Below are 20,625 nucleotides of genomic sequence, written 5' to 3' on the forward strand. Positions count from 1 at the left end.
AGGATGTGGGTACCCTGACGTTTTGCCTTTGTATGACCGTTTCTTGACCTCCGTTGCGTGATCCACTAGAGGGAATGTACACCGTTTTCAAAGCGTTCGATGTAATCGTACTGTACTGATTGTCGCCTGTCAAGGCCTACCATGAGATGATGAGGGAGGTTTTTCACAACTTTGGCTTGAATCGTAGCGCTGGCGTTTCCAATGGCAATCTTGGCTTGTGTTAGGCCAACGGGGTGTCTTGATTCTCCGAACGGGCCTCCGAGAACACAGTCTGGGGCTGGGGTGATCTCAAAGTTGTGGCTTGCAGCGAAGATCTCGCTCATGAGTGTTACGGCTGAGCCTGTGTCCCAGAGGGCTATCGCCTCGATGCTGTTGACGTGCGAAGCCAATAGAATTGTCCAGTTCTTGTCTGCATGATGTGCTGTGATGATGTTGTTCACGCGTTCCGAAGTTGGCTGTTTCACTTCGCGTCGTCGTGCTGCTGCGCCTTTCTCCTCCTTCGTGCGGGTGTCAGGTTGAGCGCAGTCTTTGGCTCGGTGCCCTCGCGTTTTGCATCGCGCAGATGTGTCCGGTGTCAGCCTTTGTCGATGCTGTCGCGGTCTTCGGTGAAGACAGATGTCGTTGCAAACATGTAGTCTGTCATCGCTTTGTTGCGTTGCGTTTTGCCGTGGATGGGGACGCCGTCGACTGACGCCGTGGAGGTCGGGGAACAGATCCGAGAGTACGTGTTGCTCGCCGTCCCGAGTCGTTGACCTCGTTCAGCCGGTGTCCTCAGTCCGTCGCGTACGGCAGTACGGTCGTAGCTTGTTGCGTTTCTTCGCTGGTGTCGCTGGTGCACGTGTTGACAGCTCACCACGCTTTCGGCGCCGGTCGCCGCATGCGGTGGTGCTTTTCGGCTTGATGTCGACTTGGGCGTCGTTTGAGCGTTCTCGCTGTTATGTCACTCGATGACGTAACCGTCGCGGTGACCTGGTGCGTTGTATCGTGGTGCCGTCGTCAGGTCGTCCGTGGGCCGCTCGCACGCATTTCTTTTAGGTAGTCGTCGGTCGCTTCATACCGAATTTTCGCTGCTTGCACGTCCGCGTAGTCTTCGTTAGTGAGTCCTCGTCGCCATGTTAGTCATGGATGAGCTCAAGAATAAGCGATATTAATTGAAACTGAAAGATTTAATCCGGATTAAAATGGATTACATTTCGTCGTGACGACATGACGTGGGCGAGTTCTCCCCGCGATGCTCCTCCTCCCCCCTCCACCACTCCACAGATGGCGCTAGGTGTCCGTCGTTGTGGAGCTCTCTCCGCCCTCCACAGATGGCGCTAGGTGTCCGTCGTTGTGGAGCTCTCTCCGCTAACAGTACAAAACGTAAATATCGAAGGAGCCTCCTCGCTAGAAGTTGTTGTGATTATGCCACTCTTCAAAGCATTGTTTTGGCTACTCCAAAAGGTGCTTCAAAGCGGTTTCGGCCAATCACATCACTGCTTTCTGCTGCAGTTATTATCAATATATTTTCCGCGCCGCCCTGCGATGCCGCAATACTCGGCAAATGAGTTTCCCAAGCAGTGAAGTGGTACGTGGAGCAGAACTCGGTGGCCACAGCACAACGAAACTTTCGGACCGCATTTCATAAACGCCTGCCTTCACGCGCGACAATTTTGACTTTGGCGAATCGTTTTGCGAGCGGAGAAGACTTTAAAAAGAAGAATCTATTCAGTGAACGTCAGAGCTCATTGAAGCGGTGCTTGCTGTCTTCGAGGGTGACCGGAAATTGTCAACATAACGAGCAGCCAGGTTGCTCGAAATTTCGAGAAAAAAAAAAGCGTACGACGGATTCTGCGTAAAAATAATTTTCGCCCGTATAGGACGCAAGTCGTTCAAACCCTGCACGACAGCGACAACGTCCGACGTTTAAAATTTTGCAAGGCGGAGTTGCCGCGAATTAAGAGCAACCCTGGGCACCTGCAGTTTCTTTTATTTAGTGACGAAGCAAACTTTCACCTCGATGGGCGTGTGAACCGCCAGAACAGCAGGATATGGACTCGCGATAGCCCTCGTGCCGTGGACAAACGGCATCTCTATTTACCGAAGGTGACAGTGTGGAGTGGGATTTGGCTTGAATGCATAGTGGGCCCCTTTTTTTTCGATGGCACTATTAACGCAGATGCCTACTTGGACGTGCTGAAAACGGATATGCTCCCTGAGCTTGAAAGGTGCCACATGACAAAGGAAAACTGTATATTCATGCAGGATGGGGCGACTTCCCATTGCGCAAAAAGTGTGAGGGCATGGCTCAAGAACACGTTCCCTCAGCGGTGGACGGGTCGGGGATCAGACTATATGGACTGGCTTCCACGATCCCCCGACTTCAATATGTGCGACTTTTTCGTATGGGGATTCATAAAAGGTCTACAAGAAGAGGATCCCCAGCATGGAAGAGCTGAAAGAAAAAAATTGAGGGTGCGTTCCTCGAGATCGACGATGGGATGCGCGAAAGGGCTTTCCTGGTGTACGAAGCTCGGCTTTGCGTGTCTAGTGAACGGCGGGCACATCGAAACGGCCGAACCCCAGTTGTTTAAAGGGCCGCTGCAGCATCAACATTATTTCAAATCGCCGTGAGAGAAGAGGCGTATCAGACGATGTATTTTTCAAGAGTAAAATATTGAACGAACGCACAACTCTCGTGCTGATTGCGGCACGTGGAGAGCAATGTAGAGGCTGCTGATAGAGGTGTACCAATGGGAAATCAGCAAAATAACGACTAGCTCTCTCCAATACCAGCCATTTTATCATTGGCCCGCCGAAAGTACTCTAGCGCCGTAAATATTGCTCCAATTAATATGATTTCTTTTTTTTTACCAATATGTCTTGCGCCATGTGTGTTAATTATGCCCAAGCTGCATGAAAAAAGATATTACTTTATGAGTTACAGCGGCCCTGTAAAAATCAAAATGAAATGATAACTCAAAATGAACTTGTCTGCAACGGTAGCAGCACCACTTGCTATTCCAGGTAGTTAATAAAGGATCTCGTCAAATCATGATGTCTTCTTGCTTGCCTGACGATCTCTCAAAACTTCACTTGAAACAGGTAATTTCAATAATCGTTGATATATTTCGTTAAAATCACTTTTCATCGCCATTATCTTGCCTGACGCCAGCCGATAGCCGATCAAAAAAGTCGTGGTATCGAATTTTTTATTTTCTTCTGTTCGCAGCTATAGTAAATGCGTTCATCCAAGTCAAGGAAACGACCGAAATGGTCGTTTCCTTGACTGGCCAGTGGCCAGTCAAGGAGTGGCCAGAAAATAATCAGTGACCGACGAGGTGAGGTTTTCGGGGAAGCAGCACTACCCCCAGAGGGTGACGAAGAGGCGCCGGTGCCTTTGGTGTTCAACGGAAAAAAGAGAAGTTCGCACAAGGTTGTTTTGTGTCGCCTGCGATGTTCCGCTGTGTGCGACATGCATTGTACCGTTTCATGCAGGGCCTGCTAATAAACAACTCAGGGTTGGAACCATAAAAGGTCATTAGGACAAATATGTCCCACTTTTTGGAATATGTGTTACTGCCAACTAGACACATATGTCCCACTTTTTAAAAATAAACCACATGTTCTAAATACTAAATACTCGCTAAATACTGCTTAAAATCATTGAATAAACTTGACGTCTTTTTTCTTCTTTCTATACAATAAAAGTCGCAAAAAACAATTTGAGAAATATGAACATCGTTCATCCCCTCAACTCGGAGCCAGAAAAAGCAGCCCCGTGGCCTTGTGCCTATCATGCTGCCAACCTTAAACATATATCCACGCGCTGGGGTCGTCAAAGTAGAAAATACGTGTTGAGCTCCAGTCACTGTTAGAGCTCGGCCATTTTCATCACCTCTGTGGTTCTACAATATACTGTGGTTGAGCACGAGCGACTGCCCGAATGCCCGCGGAGGCATTACTTGTTACGAGCCGAAGTCGAGTGCTCACAGTTCTCGCGTCCAATCCATGAGCCCCGCTTGAATGTGGTCAGGTGGGTGGCTCCGATCCCACAATTACGTAATCTAGCTTTGCGAAGGCGAGAGTGAAAGAAATTGTTCTCTTTTCTCCTCGCAATCTCATCGCGTCAAAGAACCTTCTGAATCACTGTCGGTTTGTGAGAGTGTATTTTGGCCAGACGAGGAGCAGTACGCCTGTGAAAAGTTATGAACATTCCAATTCAATTTCGTTTGATGACCCCGGGCTCATTCACACTGGAAGCGGATCCGCGTTCGCAAAGCGGTTGCGAACGCGGTTGTATAAGAATTCAGTACAATTGCACGCGCACACGATGACATCAAATGCGCGTGCAATCTCACTGGATCTTTATACAACCGCTTTCGCAACCGCTTCGCGAACGCGGATCCGCTTCCAGTGTGAATGGGGGGTAAGTTGTGAATGCAGCCAAGCGCGAGCTAGCCCGCGCTCCTGGCTCTGAGACTTGCATTTCTCGATCGACTGCTCGTTCTGCGGAAGGACGCTTTAAAGCAGCGACCGCGAGCTTTCATGCTTATTGCGCTCGCTGCATTCTCAGTATAAGCCGGCAGTCTCCTTGTTCCATCCATAATACCGGTGGCAGCTGTGCTAAAGTAGCTGTGCTACGCTCCTGTTTGTGGTACAAATGTCGCGTCTGTGCACGTGCCACGTATTTCGTTCTTTTTGCAAATAAATTGACAATAAATTACCTGTATTTTAGTCCAGAATGCGAAATGCATAGGTCGAAACTTCACAGGCAATAAAAAAAGCAAAAAAGACAAGTTTTGATATTTTCGAAGACTTGCCTCTTCGCATTCCAAGTTTCTAGATACATAATGCATCCAAGTCGCGATCTATTTTTTTTAAAGGATTATATAAAGGACTCGGGGTGTTTTGTTCTTATGTTTTTTTCTTAATTAGTTGACTCACATATTCTTATATTTATTCGAAAAGTGCCTCTTTCATACGACTTTGAAGTGTCATAACTCAGTTTGTTCATAGCGCTGCAACGACATTTGAGGGCAATCTACATCTGATCGATTTTTTTTTTTTTTAATTATGCTAGATGAAATAGGCTGGTTATTTGTAGGACTGGGTTTGATTGAATACATATTCAGATTTGTTCAGAATGAGTTTAAATCATGGGACTATTTTTAAGTTCGACTCTGTACGCAAGAATTATATTTCAGATAAAAGGACAGCTATTTCAAAAACGACTCTTTAATTACAAATTTTCTCGTTTTTATTAAAATCGTTTGCAATGAATGTAATTTTTAAAGGGTACTAATTGTCCTAAATATCAAAAAAGACTTATGTTGTAGCAGACGACGTGCAGTTGCGTCATCTTTTGAAAGGTGGCGCTGAAATTCGAGGTTGAGAAGATTAGGAAAAGGGACGGTGTGTCACTGACGCAGAGGATTTTTAAATAATTCCTCGCGCTTCTTCCTCGTTCTTGCAGTGAATCACAGTTCCTCTCGCGAGGAAAACGATTGAACGGACATGTGTCATTAAAGAAGAAAAACGTAAAGCGCGTACGACTCCGTCTAACCAATTGTCCACTCACATCGCAGAGAGAAGGGTGTGTGGGAATGGTGCGTGGATAAGGAGGGGGGGTACCAGAAATGTCTGCAAGCAGATGGAGTTCTGGATGTTTGCTGTCGCGACGAAGTCAAGCAGCGTGTCCAATATGAATTTGCAGTGCTGCGGTGCTCCCCTCGGGTGTATCCAGTCTCGAAGGATTCCCGAGCGCAGCTTGGGTTGCAGTTTTCCCCTTGCTTTTTCCTGCGCCCGGCTGAGCTCCCCACAGTCCTATGAGAGATGGGCACCTGTGGCTTGTTGTCCAGTTGCGCATCGTCTGCAAGATCCGTCGTCGGTGTGTTCTTTTTCTTAATCTGTCTTGAGCACACGTCTGTCGAGCTTAGCTCGGACTGCCGGGGAAACGGCAGTTCCGCTTCGGACTCTCCGAAGACGCACTGTAGCCCACCAACCATACCCGTTTGGCAATGGGTCATCGTCTTCAGGTAGCATATATTACGCAGGACCCTTCATCGGTCAAGGTGGGCAAGGGTCGTTTCCTCGTCCCGGTCGGTCTTTTCTTCATCTTCAGAGTACTCTTAAGTAAGTGCGGGCGGAGGGCTGTCGAGAATCGCTCTTTGGCCTATTGCGGAGGGGTAGGGAGAAGAAATGAGATCCCGCGCGGCTTCGTGTGCTCTCTCGTTCCCCTCTTTTCCGGCTCGGCCGGGACCCAGGAGATGGTGATTTTAACCCCTCTAGATTTAAAAGTCTTTTCTTTAACTTTTTTATTTAACCTTCTCGCTTCCGGCAAGTGGCAGGCCTCTTTCCAGCTCGTGTAAAGGTGTACCGTCTACACCTGTACACGGAGTCCCTGACCCCACAGGCTTGGAAGCCTGTGGGGTCAGGGACTCCGAATAATAAGGCTGTTAGCTCTACTTCTTAGTGTTTCTTGTAAAACGCAAAGTTTGCCTTGGATTGTGTGTTAAGACAACGCGATGCAATGGCTGTGACTCCTCCCTCTTCTCTGAAAGCTGTGTTGCAGACGTGTGCTGTTTCGGAGCCGGGATGGGCGTCCTGCACGGATTCCGCGTGTTTTTTTTTTTTTTGGCTGGGTTGTACTTTCTGGCCTTCTGGTCTTTGTCCACGTTCTGTTTGAAACTGAGATGGTCCACCAGTGTGCTCTCAGAAATTGGGAGTGGACAGGGTACACTCCTTGTCCCATACGTAACACCTCAAAACTACGTTTCGGCGTTCTGTCCACCGACGTCGAGCTGGCGATACCAACTTTTACGAGCGGTTTAATAGTCGAGAGATACAACTTATTAAAATAGCTATTGTACTCATTAAAGGCTACAGTAAGACAATAAAGGTTATTTTGGCCCTGCTCCAAAACCTTATTGAATTTTTTTTTGTTGTTGTCTCTAATACGCACCTTAGCTATTTAGTGCGTTATATCCGACAGCTATCAAGCCGCTCGTAGAAGTGGGTATTGCCAGCTCGACGTCAGCGGACAGTACGACGAAATGGTGTTTTGATATGCAACATATGTGCCAACGGGTGTACCCCTGTACACCCCCCATTTCTAATGGCGATTTTCACTGGTCGTTTTGGAGCGCGCCGGGATCAACTTTTCTGGAGCGAGCCTATTTCACTGGGCGATCGGGATCGAGACCGACGTGTTTCACTTGTCCGTTTTGGATTAGCTCCCGCTCCAGATCTCGATCTGGATCCGAGAAAAGTCGCTCCCACAATTTCGGCGGATTCAACCGGAAGCCAGCCGGGCCAGCCCTCGGCGCACACACGTGACTTCCTTTCTCGCGGGGCATCTCGCCTGATCTCGCCCATCTCGCCTCAGAAGAAGAAGAAGAAGCACGTCGAGGGCTGGGCTCCTAGATTGTCTCGAATTCAGAAGAATTCGTAATGGCCGCTTGCTTACCCCTTGGCTCGACAGCCGGTTCGTTTTGCCGCGCTACGGGCATTCCGGCAATCTTTGCTAGAAGCGCCTGATCCATTCCTGCCGCTCGTGCGTCGAATACGTGTTAGCGCCGCGATTGCAAAAACGTCTTCGAAATGACCACGGGGGCCGCGGAAAGAGGATTCCCGGGCAATTGAATGACGGGAAGGCATCCGCCGATCCCGGAGCAGTGGTCATGTTCCACAGGGGATCCGTAGGCGGCACGACCACGTTCGGATCGTGCACGTGCTCCAGTCCGGATCTGGTCAACTGATCCCGGAGCGCTCCAAAACGCCCAGTGGAATTCGCCATAATGGCCGGTTCACACTGGAGGCGGATCTGCAAACGCGAGGCGGTTCGGGTCATTTCCAGCCGCAAAAGCGGCTGGGGCGGCGCGGTTGGGGCGCGTTTTCAGGATCGGTCCGAGACCGAATTTTCAGAACCGCTTTCGGCGACCGCGGAGCGGTTCCCGAAAGTGGGCCAATAGGAACTCGATGCTGCCGTGACGTTTGGTTGACGTCACGCTAGCAGACTGCACAGTCCCAAGATGGCGACCGTTCGAAGCACCGGTGCAGCGGAGTCGGCGAAAAAGAAAAAAACATGCGGTGAAGACGGAGGTCCTATTGGACCTTGTAAAGCAGTACCCCTGCCTTTATGACAAACGACATCCGAAGTACAAAGACAACGCTTACAAGGACGAGCTTTGGGGCAACCTCGGCGTGGATCTCGGCGGTGTCGAAGGCATGTACTTTTTTTGTTATCGGGAACGAATATTCTTATTTGGCTCGGATTCTAGTGTCCTCCAAAGCGCTCAAACACTCTTCAGCTGCGAGTTAGGAAAACTACCAATTTCGGTGTGATGTGCTATGCCAAGACTCAGCTGACCGAGGGCTATCGCGCAAGCGAGCATCTGTTGGTAACGCGCACGCGACTTTGGAAGGAGTCCCCGGTGCACGAGCGCTCGTGCAACGGTAGCGCTGTTGAAACCTCGGGGCACGCGAACGGAGTATAGATGGCACCTCCTCCGAACGAGCATATTCATAGACCAGCGCTTCAGTAACCATCATTCAGCACTTTGTAAGCAGCGTCAGTGTTTGAGCCGCAATTCTTACAATGCATAGATGTGTTTTGGTGTCAAAAGTTAGTGCATCACGGTTTCATTTTTTTTCAGGAAGTGTCTTGGCGAACAAATTTAAGAATGCCAAGGACTCATATCAAAAGCAAAAAAATAAAATATCTGACAGCATGAAGAGTGGTGCTGGGGCAGGGGAAGTTATCAAAATAACTTTGCCCCACTACATCCAAATGATGGAAATAATGGAACCAGTGTCGCCCACTCCAAGGTATGTACTCGTACCTCTTTAAAAATATGTGGAACTTTGTGACACAAAGGCACTAAATCACCCGCATGTCATTTCAGCCTCCACACAAACTTGGATTTTTATGGTGAGATGAGGTAGGTTTTAGTTGATTAAACAATGTTAAAAATATACGTAACTTGTTCTTTCTACATTTGTTTGCTGTCACATCAATTCACCATGACGATACTTAAACAACAGTGGCACCAGCAGTGGCACCAGCAGTGGCACCAGTGGCACCAGCAGTGGCACCAGCGGTACCACCAGCGCCCTAATGAAAAATACACCAGGCATTCCTGGTGTGACATCAAAGAATCCTGATGTGACACCAGAATATCTGGTGTGCCCACCAGCGATGCTGATGTATCGAGCACACCAGCCTGGCGTGCCCACCAGAAATGCTGGTGTACCCGCACATCAGCCTGATGGGTACACCAAGGGAGTCTGGTGTCACATCACAAGGACTCATGCGCCGACCAGGCAGCCTGGTGTGCACACCACGCAGTTTGATGTGACACCAGAGTTGTGTTTTCGTTGACTTCTCCCCCCGGTCCGCGCGCGTGTTTTCTATTAGTTTGTGTGCGGCTCCACTCCGTCCCCCGACGGGGTGCCTCGTTTCCCCCTTCTTGGTGGTCGCCGGAGACCCCGCGGCGAATTCCTTTGTGCTCAAGAAGTGTCCCCCTCGTCCCGAGCACTTTCCCGGGCGGCCTTGAGCAGCTTGGGGCGCTCGCCCGCTCGCCTCTTCGAGGGTTTCTCTTTCCCTTTCCGCCGGTATTCTTGTTTAAGTTTGAGAAAGTAAAGAAGTCTTCTTTGTGAGTCGAAGCCGAAAAGATGTGTTGGTGCGCTTTCCTTACTTCCGACGAGCTTGGTTTGGTAGCAAAGCAACAAAGGAAGCTAGTAATTATTACAGTTTTTGGGGCCGAAATGCCTACTACGAGCGAGGAGGGCGTCGACCGCCTGAAGCGAAAGAGGATTACCCTGCGAGCCGCCACAACAAAGATCATCAACGAGACTGGCGTCTGCTGGCCACGGATCCAACCGACATCGGTGAGCTCGAAGAAACATTTGATATTCTTCTACTTAGGGAGGCTTCCCTGAAAGAGCTGGACAAGGAAATCGAGCTATCTGTCGAATATGATGCCTTAGAAGAGGAAATTTCTGGTGCGGAGGGGTACGCGGAACGTATCAGCGTAACTAAGACACGAATCAACCGCAAGCTGAAAGGCCAAGAATTTCGGAACGACAGGGCGTCCGGTTCTTCGACGCAGGGCAGTGGCTCCGGACAAACTCCAGTTGATCACGGCCAACTCCCTACAACAGTAAAGCTTTAGAAGCTTTACTGTTGTGAATTTTTTTTGCTTTTTTGAATAAAGTATTTATGGCAGCAGCGTTGTTGTCAAACTTCTCATTGTACGCTTTTTTTGTGAGTAAAGCAACACCCAGTCAACAGGTGGTCTGGTATCATATTACAACAAAACCTGATGTCCGGCCAGAACACCAGATTTCTGGTGTAACATCAGAACACCAGATTTCTGGTGTCATACCCACACATCAGATTTCTGATGTCACAACAGAACACCAGGTTTCTGGTGTCACACCAGAAAACGTCCCAAATCACATCTGTGGAAAAGCCTCGTGTAACATCAAGTCACACCAGCCCTCGAGCTGGTGTATTTTTCACTAGGGCGGTACCACCAGTAGTACCACCAGCAGCACCAGCGATGGCAGTGGTCACCTGGAGGAAAGAAGGTTGGTATCGGTTGTTCCAGTATTGTGTTGAAGATTGATATATTTAGGTGGACGCAATTCTTGCTTTATCTACAGGGCTGATGAGCAAAATGACGACCAGTGCGAGCCGTGAGTTCATGATGACACTTTTTTTTATTAAAGCCCCACATATTAAAACATAGCTTCATCAAAATCCCCTTCTTTGCAGGCCCGAAGAACGGAGAGCATCGGGCGTGACAGGCGGCAGCCCAATGTAAGGTTTCCTCTATCACAGTTTGATTGTTGATATAAAAAATTAGCATTCATCCTCAAGGATATCATTTAAATTTACAATGAATGTCACACGTGACCACGCTACACTGATGCCCTAAAGACATGCAGAAAATAAAACCTGTATGTACAAATGCAGGCAAAATGAACAACAGCGGGCACGTCAATCACCTGCCAGCAAGTCAAGGTAAGCAATCTATAAAGTACTTATTCTGAGCTTGTTTCACACAAATTTGTTATACCAGGCCAGAAGAGAGCGGCTCTGGTACACAGGACGCCATCGGTGCCTGTGTTGGCCTACTGCAGAGCATTCAGGAGAGGCGTACCAGGAGGGCCGAGAACTGCCAGGACGCTGTTCACCATTTTAGCATGTCAATCGCTGGTCGACTGAGAACCCTCGATGAGCGGAGCCAGTTGCAGGCAATGCACCAAATAGAAAATGTTGTTTTTGCAGCGCAAATGGAAGCCATCTGTAGGCAAGAGGCGGAGTCCTGAACAAAGAACAAATAAATCACTTGTAACAGCAGTTCTTTTCATTAGTTCCCACTAGGTCCCATGACCATGGTGTCCTGCCAGGGGACTGCTCCTCCGTTCACGAAGTGGTGGGTGAGCTTTGCCCGCACCCTGTAGGCTTCCCTGTAAATAGAACAGCCACACCGTAGACAATGCAAGGTTAAGAGTGCAGTAGAAGCATCGCCTCCAGCACACACTCTGTGGCTTCCGTTGCGATTTAGCTGTGCGTGCGTGCTTTTGCTATCAAAGATAAAAAAGTTTGCACTGGAAGTGGGGCTTTGAGCTAATGTTTAGAATGTCATAGACTTGCAATTATAAAACTTCTCGATTTGGTTCGGTTTCATCACTATTCGATTCGGTTACAAAAAACACTATTTGCACACTTTTAATTATTAGAGATGGTACTTCTTGTGGGAATTGTCGACAGAGTCTCAAGTCCTACATTTGCTGCGTATACTAGCCCGAGATTGACTTTAGCACGGATAAAGCAACACAGTGAGGAAAATGGAACATGCCTGGTTGAATTGTAGCCAGTTCTGGGGAGGGCTTGAAGTGTGGCATTCTCATTGTCAGTATCGCCCCTCCAACTGCCACTGACGCTCCGTCCTTCCCAGTCTTCATGGTCAGCTGTGCCGGGAGGGCAGTACGATGTGGCTGATACCTCCGAATCCTTTAAAAAGAAGTTGTGGAGCACAACGCATCCCGCAACAATCTTGTCTGTATTTTCTTCGTTGGCTCGGAAGGGTCTTCTCAAGATGCGCCATTTTTGGGCAAGGATGCCGAAGGCGTTCTCTACTACTCTCCGGCCACGACTGAGGCGATAGTTAAAAATCTTGCGCCGACGCCGCAGCTCCTTTCTGTTGGCTTCATCATTGTCGGATAGGTCTCCAGCGTCGTCGTCCGGCAGTTGCTCGTCTACTGGGTCACCAGCTTGGGGAGCGCTGGTCGAAGGGCGAGCTGCAGACTGCTGTCTTTCCTCAGCTGTTGGGATGAGGCCTGCAAAATAATAACCAATTTCTTAACCTATTGCCTATTAATTATAAGTCTCTGTGGTGTCACCCTTTACAGACCACAAATAACGTCCACAAGCCTCACTTCCACAAGTCTTACCTGTCAGGCAGACAAGAATCACGAGAACAACACAAAGGAAACGTTTGATGTGTATGACGGGGTGCTCTTATAACCTGGTCTCGGTCAGAAGAAACAAACGGGCGTACATTTCTGGAGCTTTTGGGTCATGCTAGCAAATAGTGCCCAGTAACATTACAGACATCAGTCAACAGTAATAATTTAGTTGACATCTGTCCATCGCTTCACCGACATAAAGAAGAGTGCTATGCACTCATGGCCGAAACAAGTTCAATTGATCCCTACCATGCCTACATCTGATATACCGCTGCCGTTATAATCCTTGGGGGAAGGTGTAGCATATGATATGAGCCAACAAACCTCATGAGGTTATTAATGAGCTGGCTATAATGGCGACCGAAATCAGCTGTCGTTAGCATCAACTCTCAGCAGCATGAGTGTTCAACATTTTTTTTTTACAAATTTAGGTTACGTTCAGGGGTTAGCAGGTTCTCAAACAATTTATGTTGATCCGCAATTAAATGTGTCTTCATCCGTTATGCATTTCGAATCCTTGCAAGACATAGACCAAGTTAGACATGAAACAAAGCAACACATTACTTACTTTTCCTCGGGTATGGCCTCATGAGGTAGGGTTTTAGGGGAAAGGCCTCATCCCCAAGCAAGAAGTATGGCAGGTCCCCTTCCTCTCCAACTGCCGCTGGAGGAGGCAGCCCCTGCTCCCCACAATTAATGCGCCGCTGAAGCTGGCTGCGGGCGAAAATTCCCCCGTCGCTCTCACTGCCATGGTGTCCTATTTCAACATAGAGAAACCTGAAATTAAAAGGTACTATTAACACAGAATGTATTATTTGAGGCAGCTGCCTGTATAGTGTATGAGCACCCCTGTGCTGCACACCCTTCAGGGCTTGTTGAAGGGATTCCTGGTGGGAACTCCACTCAGGTGAGCAAAACTCTAGACGAAGTAGTATCAATGCTCTTGGCGGCATAATGTGTGCAGCATGGGCTACAGAGCCTAGTTTCCGTCGCGCCTTCACTAAAATTTCCCTTAAGCGCCTTGTAAAGCTTGGGTGGCTGTCGAAATTCGCTAAACCTCGAGTGGGGGTGCAAGCCGAAGCTAGCGTCTCGCTGTCGCACACACCAGCTCTGACCATAGTACTTTGCGTCTCCCGAGTTTCCTTCCAAGCATGTGATTGTCCTCTCCCCTCGCCCCCTCAACACACTACCACAATTTGTGAACAAGTATTGTACAGATATTCTACACAGCCACACTTCCTTCATGTGCACTGTCACCACGGAGCTTTCAACACTGGCTTCAATGCCGCCGGAATGGAGGTTTGAGACCGAGCACTTCCACGCGTTCTTTTTATAATAGGATCTTTGTGTGATGCACTTCCGTTACTAAGCGGTGCATCACAAGAAGTGCTACGAGCTAGCCTCAGTACATTATGTTTATGTTAAAAGCAGTTTTGAAAAATATCAGCAGGAATCAACAAGTGTTCAACAGTTGTACTTCATGGTAACATACCCTACATTCATAAACATGACTGCATAAAGTTTTACGCACAGAGATGTGTATGTGTGTATGCTGTAATTGCACCATAATGGGGAATGGTTTCAGCAAACATCAAAGGAGGTCAAGTATTACCAATAACAGATGAAAACAGCCGTACACGCAAAGTGTCCTTTTTGACGTAAGTCTTCCCACCTTTCACTTGAAGCTGCTTGTGTACCCTTCACTGGGCAATTTGTCTTTAAATCACCTGCTTTAGCAATAGAAGACTCAAAACTTGCCTGTATCTTGCATCGCTAATGGCCAGCAGTGACTTGCTGAAGGAGCCTTTATAGTTGTGGTTAAGGCTGCCAGACAGCTTTGGGCACTCAATGATAACGTGCTTGCCGTCAATTGCTCCTATGCAGTTTGGGACATTCCATCTGTCTTCAAAATCAGCAGCGACCTGTGGCAAAATAGATCCCCAGTAGTGTCTTAGTTTCCTCAAAAGCCCATGAGAGTTGAAGCATACTAGAATACTTACAAGAATTTTGCCCAATTTTCGTGTTCGTCATTTTTCAATGCAATGTCACCAGAAATCATTGGCAATTATAGCCTTTGATTTCTGGTGTTAACATGATGGCAGTTCATGGACACACACTTTTATGTGTGTGTCCATGAACTGCAACCTCTACTTCCGACTTCACTCCAAGGCTGCCCATTTAGTCGGCTTGAGCTGCTATGCCGCCTCCTCTAATTCCTACCATCATGTTTTTACCCATCATCTTATTAGCTTTGCCCACTTTTTTAATGTGATAGTAGCGACCGGGGCAGAACATTAGCTCACACTTTTCTGTAATTACAGGGAACTATGTTGAACTGTTCCATAGCTTTTGAGGAAATTAGGAAATTTTTTCAGAACATAAAGGTCTAAATTTTCAGCTGTTCTAGCATGACAAAATTAATTTTACTGCCTTCGTAATGCACAAAATTTTGCAAAGTACTCACGTGTACGAAAGAGACATTGAGTAAAGCTACTTACAAGTGCATAATTTTGGGGCATTTAGTAGGCTAGAGTAAAAAATTGCATACCTTTTTCCACTCCTCTGGCTGTTCCGGACAGGCTACGTAAAGAGGCCCAAGCACCTCCCACAGGGCGGTACACACCTCGGAGACAATTCCACAGCAGGTCGACCTTCCGATCAGGAAGTTGAAGGATGAGCTCCGTAGTGTCTCCCCAGCACCAAGAAATCTTGTCAGAAAACAGAGAAATGTTGAAAGCAATGGTTCAAGAACTTTACATATCATATGGTTGGCATTACTGATTGTATGACAAGAATTCAGTCACTGAGGGACACTTCTGTCACTAGTGCACTTTTAACTTCTTCCGAATTCAAATATCTCATAGCTGTTCAGAAAATTGGATAACTGCGTCAAGCCTGCAGCCGAACGAGCTGTTATAAATTGTTTCTTCAAAACCCTCTACGTGACTCTCACTATTTGGTACACAATTTTAAGCACAGTTGATGGTATCATTATCGCTTGGTTTTGCGATATTTTTGAATTTCGAACATTTGTGTCAACAGCTTAGTTTTTTGGACGTCGAACTTTTGCGTCAACAGCTCAGTTTTATAGTATAATTTCTTGGATGTTAAATTGTTGCGTCAAAAATCCGTACTGACTTACGCGCGTGCGATTATTGTTGGAGTTATTACCTAGATTTCCTACCATCGGGCAATCAATATCATTCTCTCTATTTCTCTCGCAATTACCTTATCGTTAGTGCGAGGCGCACGTCAGGAGGAATGGCCTTCCGGAGGTTCGGGTCCTCTTTCTTGATCCGGTCGCGGACCAGGTCCAGGATCGTGTCAAACGCGCTGGGAGGCATCCTGAGGAAACTGATGGAATAATGTTACACTTATTCTCGATCTGCTACGCTTTCTTTTTATGAACACGTAATGTGAACATAGATACATCACTTACTCGCGGTAGTACTCCACGTCCCGTGAACGCAACAGGGGAACGAGGCTCGTTCCCTGTCCCTTCTCGTCTCTTTCATGGAAGCAAGGGCGGACCCACCATCTTCTGGGACGTTTGCGCTTATCCCTGCCCTGAGACGCCAAAACAACTGCAACTAGAGCTACACCAGCAGCCTCTTCGTCGCTGAGGTCCTCATCACTGCCGCTCGCGAGGTGTTCCATGCTTGTTTTTGCGGGAGGCTTCTTCTTGGATTTGAATTGGGAACACAAGTGGATTCTGGATTGTGAAACAGGGTTGCCACTCGCAAGTCTCGTAAACCCCCCGAAAGGATGCGTGTTCGCCGAGAAACCGCCCACCGCGTCCTTCGAGTGTGAACAGGGCCGCTTTCGAACCGCATCCGCAAACGCTTCGCAAACGCTGCTCAACCGCCAGTGTGAACGGGCCATAAGAGTGTGCCTTGTCTTCCCACGGGGGTGGAGGGGTAGAGATCGCGGGATCTCTACTCGTCTACTTGCTGGAACGGAGGCTGCAATCGTTATAAAGTCAGCTTGAACGCTTGAACATACCTCCTCCTACAATATTTGATGCTATCATCGTGTGTGGATACCTGCCCCTGCGTTACTAAACAGTAAGTTCGTCGCTAACGCGGCCATCGGGTATGCAGCAGACGCCGCCATCTTTTCTGCGCAATGGGGGTTGTAAATAGCTTGTAAAAAGATAGTAACACTAATAAAAATCTACTAATGCTGCATTTACTAACGTTATACAAGCTATCGCGCCCTTGAAGTAGTAAATTGTTAGTGAAAGCTAGTAAGTTGTGTCGTGAGGCTGTTCTCGTGTTCCAGTGTTGTGGTCAGTTTCTCAATGTTGGTTAATATTTCTACCGATTGCTCCTGACACGCCCTTTTGTATTTTCAATTACTATTTTGCTTCTTAACTTATTAGCGTATATTTTTGTATTGCCGGCACTGCCTCTTTAGGTTGGCTAAGGACCATGTCGAGCTGATTTATCAGCTTTTTACTTCGGCCACCCCCCCCCCCCCTTTTTTTTCTGAATGGAGAAAATAAACTGATTTGATTAACGATCAGAAAAATGTAGTAACTGGTGCAGTTACTAGCTCATCACTACATATTTTTTAAAGAGTGTTGTAGCAAGAGCCACATGGCATCTGGGATTTCCCAAAGCCTTTCATCCTGCCCAGAGAGGATTTCGACCCTGCATCGGAGTGCAAGAAAGCATCGCCCTCAGTTTGGCAGATAGTAATCCAGAACATCAACTTCGACGGAGTGATTATCAAAACAATGGTTAATTGACGTCAAGAAAGCGCTTCACGCAGTCCCCCTCTTCTCAATCATTATCAAAGCTCAGAGACTCGGTATTAGGAGAAGGCCTCTGAACTTTCAAAATAATTTTGGAAGGAAGAACGTTTTCAGTACGCTGCGCCTCGCACGGCAGCAAACCAAAAGTGAACCGTGTGGGCGTCCGAGAAGGCACCGTCCTATAACTGACACTCTTTAATCTCATAATTGCAGCCATGCACCACGTTTCAATATGGAAAAAAAATCGACAGTATTGCAAGGCAGCAAGACACTCCAAGCAGGCCTAGACATAATCGAAGCCCACCTAAGGAGAGTAAAGATGCAAGCATCTCTTTATAAAACCAACTTCACCATAATTACACCTAAAAGACAACGTCTCGCCAAGATTGCGTAACAACTGAACCTCTATCTAGCAGACAAAAGTATTCAATTTCTCCGTCATGGAAAATCATGGGGATCACAATTTAAGGAACGGGAATGGCAGGCTTTTGTCTTCAAGATACACACGAACATTGCAGGAGCGGAGCAACAGAAGTAATCAGCAGAACAATGGTCAACGCCCAGGCCGTATCGTGCATCTGCTACGAAGCTGGGCATTACCGGATCACAATGGCTCGATGGCAGAACATCGAAGTCTTAAACAATCCAGCTAGAAGAATTATCATGGGCCTATCCAAGTTGTGCATCCCGGACAAACTGAAGGAATACGCCCGGCTTGACACGTCAGATGAAGAGGTCGTGACTCCCACGGTCGTGCACGGGGATAGACTTCAGCAAACGTGGCAAGGATGAGGGATCGTGAAACTATAATAAACATCTACAGAACACCTTCCAAAATTACCGGATCATCTTCCATCTTGGGAAGATCACGCAGATTTTACTGAAAATAAACATCAAAGACATATCAAGCGTGGGGAGAAATTGGACACGAGTGCAGCGTCAGTGTTTGGCTGGGCCTCATTTGCAATAAACGGGTCGAAGGACTCTCGAAGTCAGGCTTAGATCCAATGGCTGAGTTGGCGCAAGCAATGATAACGTTTGGAAGGTGAGGGGAGGCAAAGGTATTTTTGCTTTATACTCGTTTTCACCTCAAGGAAAGCATCAATATTTGCGGATTGTTCCTACCCGGCGCGAAGTAGTTCTTACGAGATTTGGTTGTCGGAGGAACAAAGGGATGCCTTTGACGTTTGGAACATGAACGTCTTGATAAGATAACGTACATCTGATCTAAAATTCACCTACATATATCTTAATTATCCGCATAAAGGGGAAAATTAGCATTGGTTTTAGCGGAGCCGGACTTGTTTTACTACGGCTCTTGAGCTGAAAACGAGTATAGATGTCATTAAATAAGTACAGCTTCAGGCAACACAAAATCTAAAGTGAAAGAAAAAAATCATTGCCATGATTGAATTTGGTTTCAAAGCGATTAGCTTTCTTGGGATCTTCAGTTTACTTTGAGGTATGTCTCTGGCCGTTTTTTCCCCGCTAAATTTAGCGAAGAAAAGCCGTCATATGACTTGGTGTCACGTGACCTATATACACATTGTGTTTTCCCGCTAGCTTTAGCGGAACATTCGTACGTCGCGTGACCTCGTCCTATTCAGTTTCCCCGCTATATTTAGCTGGGAAAATGACGTCACATGACCTATACCCAGATTGAGTCTCCCCTCTAGATGTAGTGGAAAAATGGACGTCGCATGATTTCAACACCAATTCAGTTTCCCCGCTAAATTTAGCGGGAAAATAACGTCACATGATGTCGCTTGGTCTATACAGAAATTCAGCTTCCCCGCTAAATTTATCACAAAAAATTGACGTCAGATTATTTCAACACCAATTTAGCGTTCCCGCTAAATTTAGCGGGAAAAATGACGCCACGACGATGTCACATGATCTCCACACCAATTTATTTACCATCTAAATTTCAGAGGGAAATGACGTCAGTTGGATTGATGTAACATGACTTCCACACAAATTAAATTTGTCCTCTAAATTTACCAGGGAAATTGACACGTGGCAGGCATGCCTTTTTCATTTATCTCTGTAGGGTGTAATCATATAAGATCCAACAGCCATGACCGGTGACCATTTTTAATTTTGATGAAAAAAAAAACACTCTTCTGGCTCCATGCCTTGAAGAATAAAACAAATCCTTGCTTTAGAAAAAAAAATATTTACGAAACAAATTTTTGAGCACTCTCTCAGTCACTCGTGAGCGTTTTGCGTATCGCGTGGCGTTGGCATTTTGGGAGGCTTCCCCAAACAACTTGTCTGGCTTCAGGTCTAGACATATTTACTGCCAAATTAGGAAGAGGAAGGGTTGAGAGAAAGTATTTATCACCGAGTATTAGGGTTGTTATTTTAAGAAACAAAATCGCAAACACGGCACATTGCGCAATAACTCTCTGGATTAAAGAATTATTTATCCGTATAATTAAAAGCTATGGTCTTCAAACTTTGCCAGTGTGTTGCTCTGTATATAGTTGATGTTATCATCAAATATTGTTGTCCTGGTAAGTGGGAGAAATTTACAACAATTGCTCACACCGGGGGGGGGGGGGGGGGGGGGGGGCATTTAACTAGATAAGCATTATTTCGAAAATAATCTAAAAAAATTCTAAGTTTAATATTCTTTAAACTCTCCGCAATTAACGTTTATGATATGTACTAACAGAGTCTGCAAAAACGTAATGCGATATTTGTGTGGCTTTAAAGTTACAAAGCGAGATATATGGCCAAATTGGCGCTAACGTGGTCGCCATAAAAGGGGCGTCCGCATTTCCGTTCTTCACAATTTAATTATTATTAAAGTACGCAAAAATGAAACGGGGTGGTCAGGAAGAGACTAGTGGAAGGCACAAAGGTGGACGGTAGTTTTGAAGGGAAAATTCCTAATACATTTTCGTACAACCGACCCAAAAATGGCCATGGGCCGGAGTGACAGAAATGTGCCAACCTGTGACAGGCTTTGCGGTGCATGTTTCAACAGGCACCGCGAAGCATCTTACCTTCATAAATTTGTTTTACTTATTTTATTTTTTTAACGTTTTGTTTGATTCTTGTCCACCGTGTATTGTTTACAGTTTACATATTGATCAAGAAAACAGCTGCGCTTTAATACCATAGTTTGTGACGTTCGCTGTTGTTATTTCGATTTCAATTTCTCGTAGGGTTTGAACAATGATTACAGATGGAATATTCCGTCGAGCCCTTGGAGATTCCGAATGTTGCAATTGCCTACGTAATTCTTTCGAATTCTTTCGCATTGAAGGGCTTATGACAGGACAAAAAGAAATTCGAGATGACTATACTGCTGGGACCCATTGTATTTTCCTATAACCTTGCTAAGGTCGTTCTGAAAATTGCGCAATAGTTTCGTGAATAAATAGATTTATATGGCAGGTCCC

The 20,625-nt window shown here is 46.7% G+C and overlaps 2 protein-coding genes across 2 annotated transcripts; one reads left to right on the top strand and one right to left on the bottom strand.

Moving 5' to 3' along the window:
* Nucleotides 1–5,999: 5,999 nt before the first annotated feature.
* LOC115325466 lies at nucleotides 6,000–11,316 on the top strand. The gene is made up of 10 exons (XM_042288598.1): nucleotides 6,000–6,114; nucleotides 8,030–8,206; nucleotides 8,637–8,808; nucleotides 8,886–8,921; nucleotides 9,034–9,072; nucleotides 10,531–10,572; nucleotides 10,648–10,680; nucleotides 10,760–10,804; nucleotides 10,961–11,008; nucleotides 11,067–11,316. The coding sequence occupies exons 1-10, from the start codon at nucleotides 6,000–6,002 to the stop codon at nucleotides 11,314–11,316; spliced, it is 957 nt and encodes a 318-aa protein (XP_042144532.1).
* Nucleotides 11,317–11,326: 10 nt separating this feature from the next.
* LOC120840933 (protein ALP1-like) lies at nucleotides 11,327–16,207 on the bottom strand. The gene is made up of 7 exons (XM_040211727.3): nucleotides 15,899–16,207; nucleotides 15,688–15,813; nucleotides 15,008–15,167; nucleotides 14,218–14,381; nucleotides 13,028–13,236; nucleotides 11,850–12,330; nucleotides 11,327–11,457 (listed from the first exon to the last, which is right to left on the bottom strand). The coding sequence occupies exons 1-7, from the start codon at nucleotides 16,114–16,116 to the stop codon at nucleotides 11,358–11,360; spliced, it is 1,458 nt and encodes a 485-aa protein (XP_040067661.2). The 5' UTR covers nucleotides 16,117–16,207; the 3' UTR covers nucleotides 11,327–11,357.
* Nucleotides 16,208–20,625: the final 4,418 nt, after the last annotated feature.

This window comes from Ixodes scapularis, unplaced genomic scaffold (genome assembly GCF_016920785.2).
Source record: "Ixodes scapularis isolate PalLabHiFi unplaced genomic scaffold, ASM1692078v2 PGA_scaffold10__122_contigs__length_95168666, whole genome shotgun sequence".
Taxonomy (NCBI): domain Eukaryota; kingdom Metazoa; phylum Arthropoda; class Arachnida; order Ixodida; family Ixodidae; genus Ixodes; species Ixodes scapularis.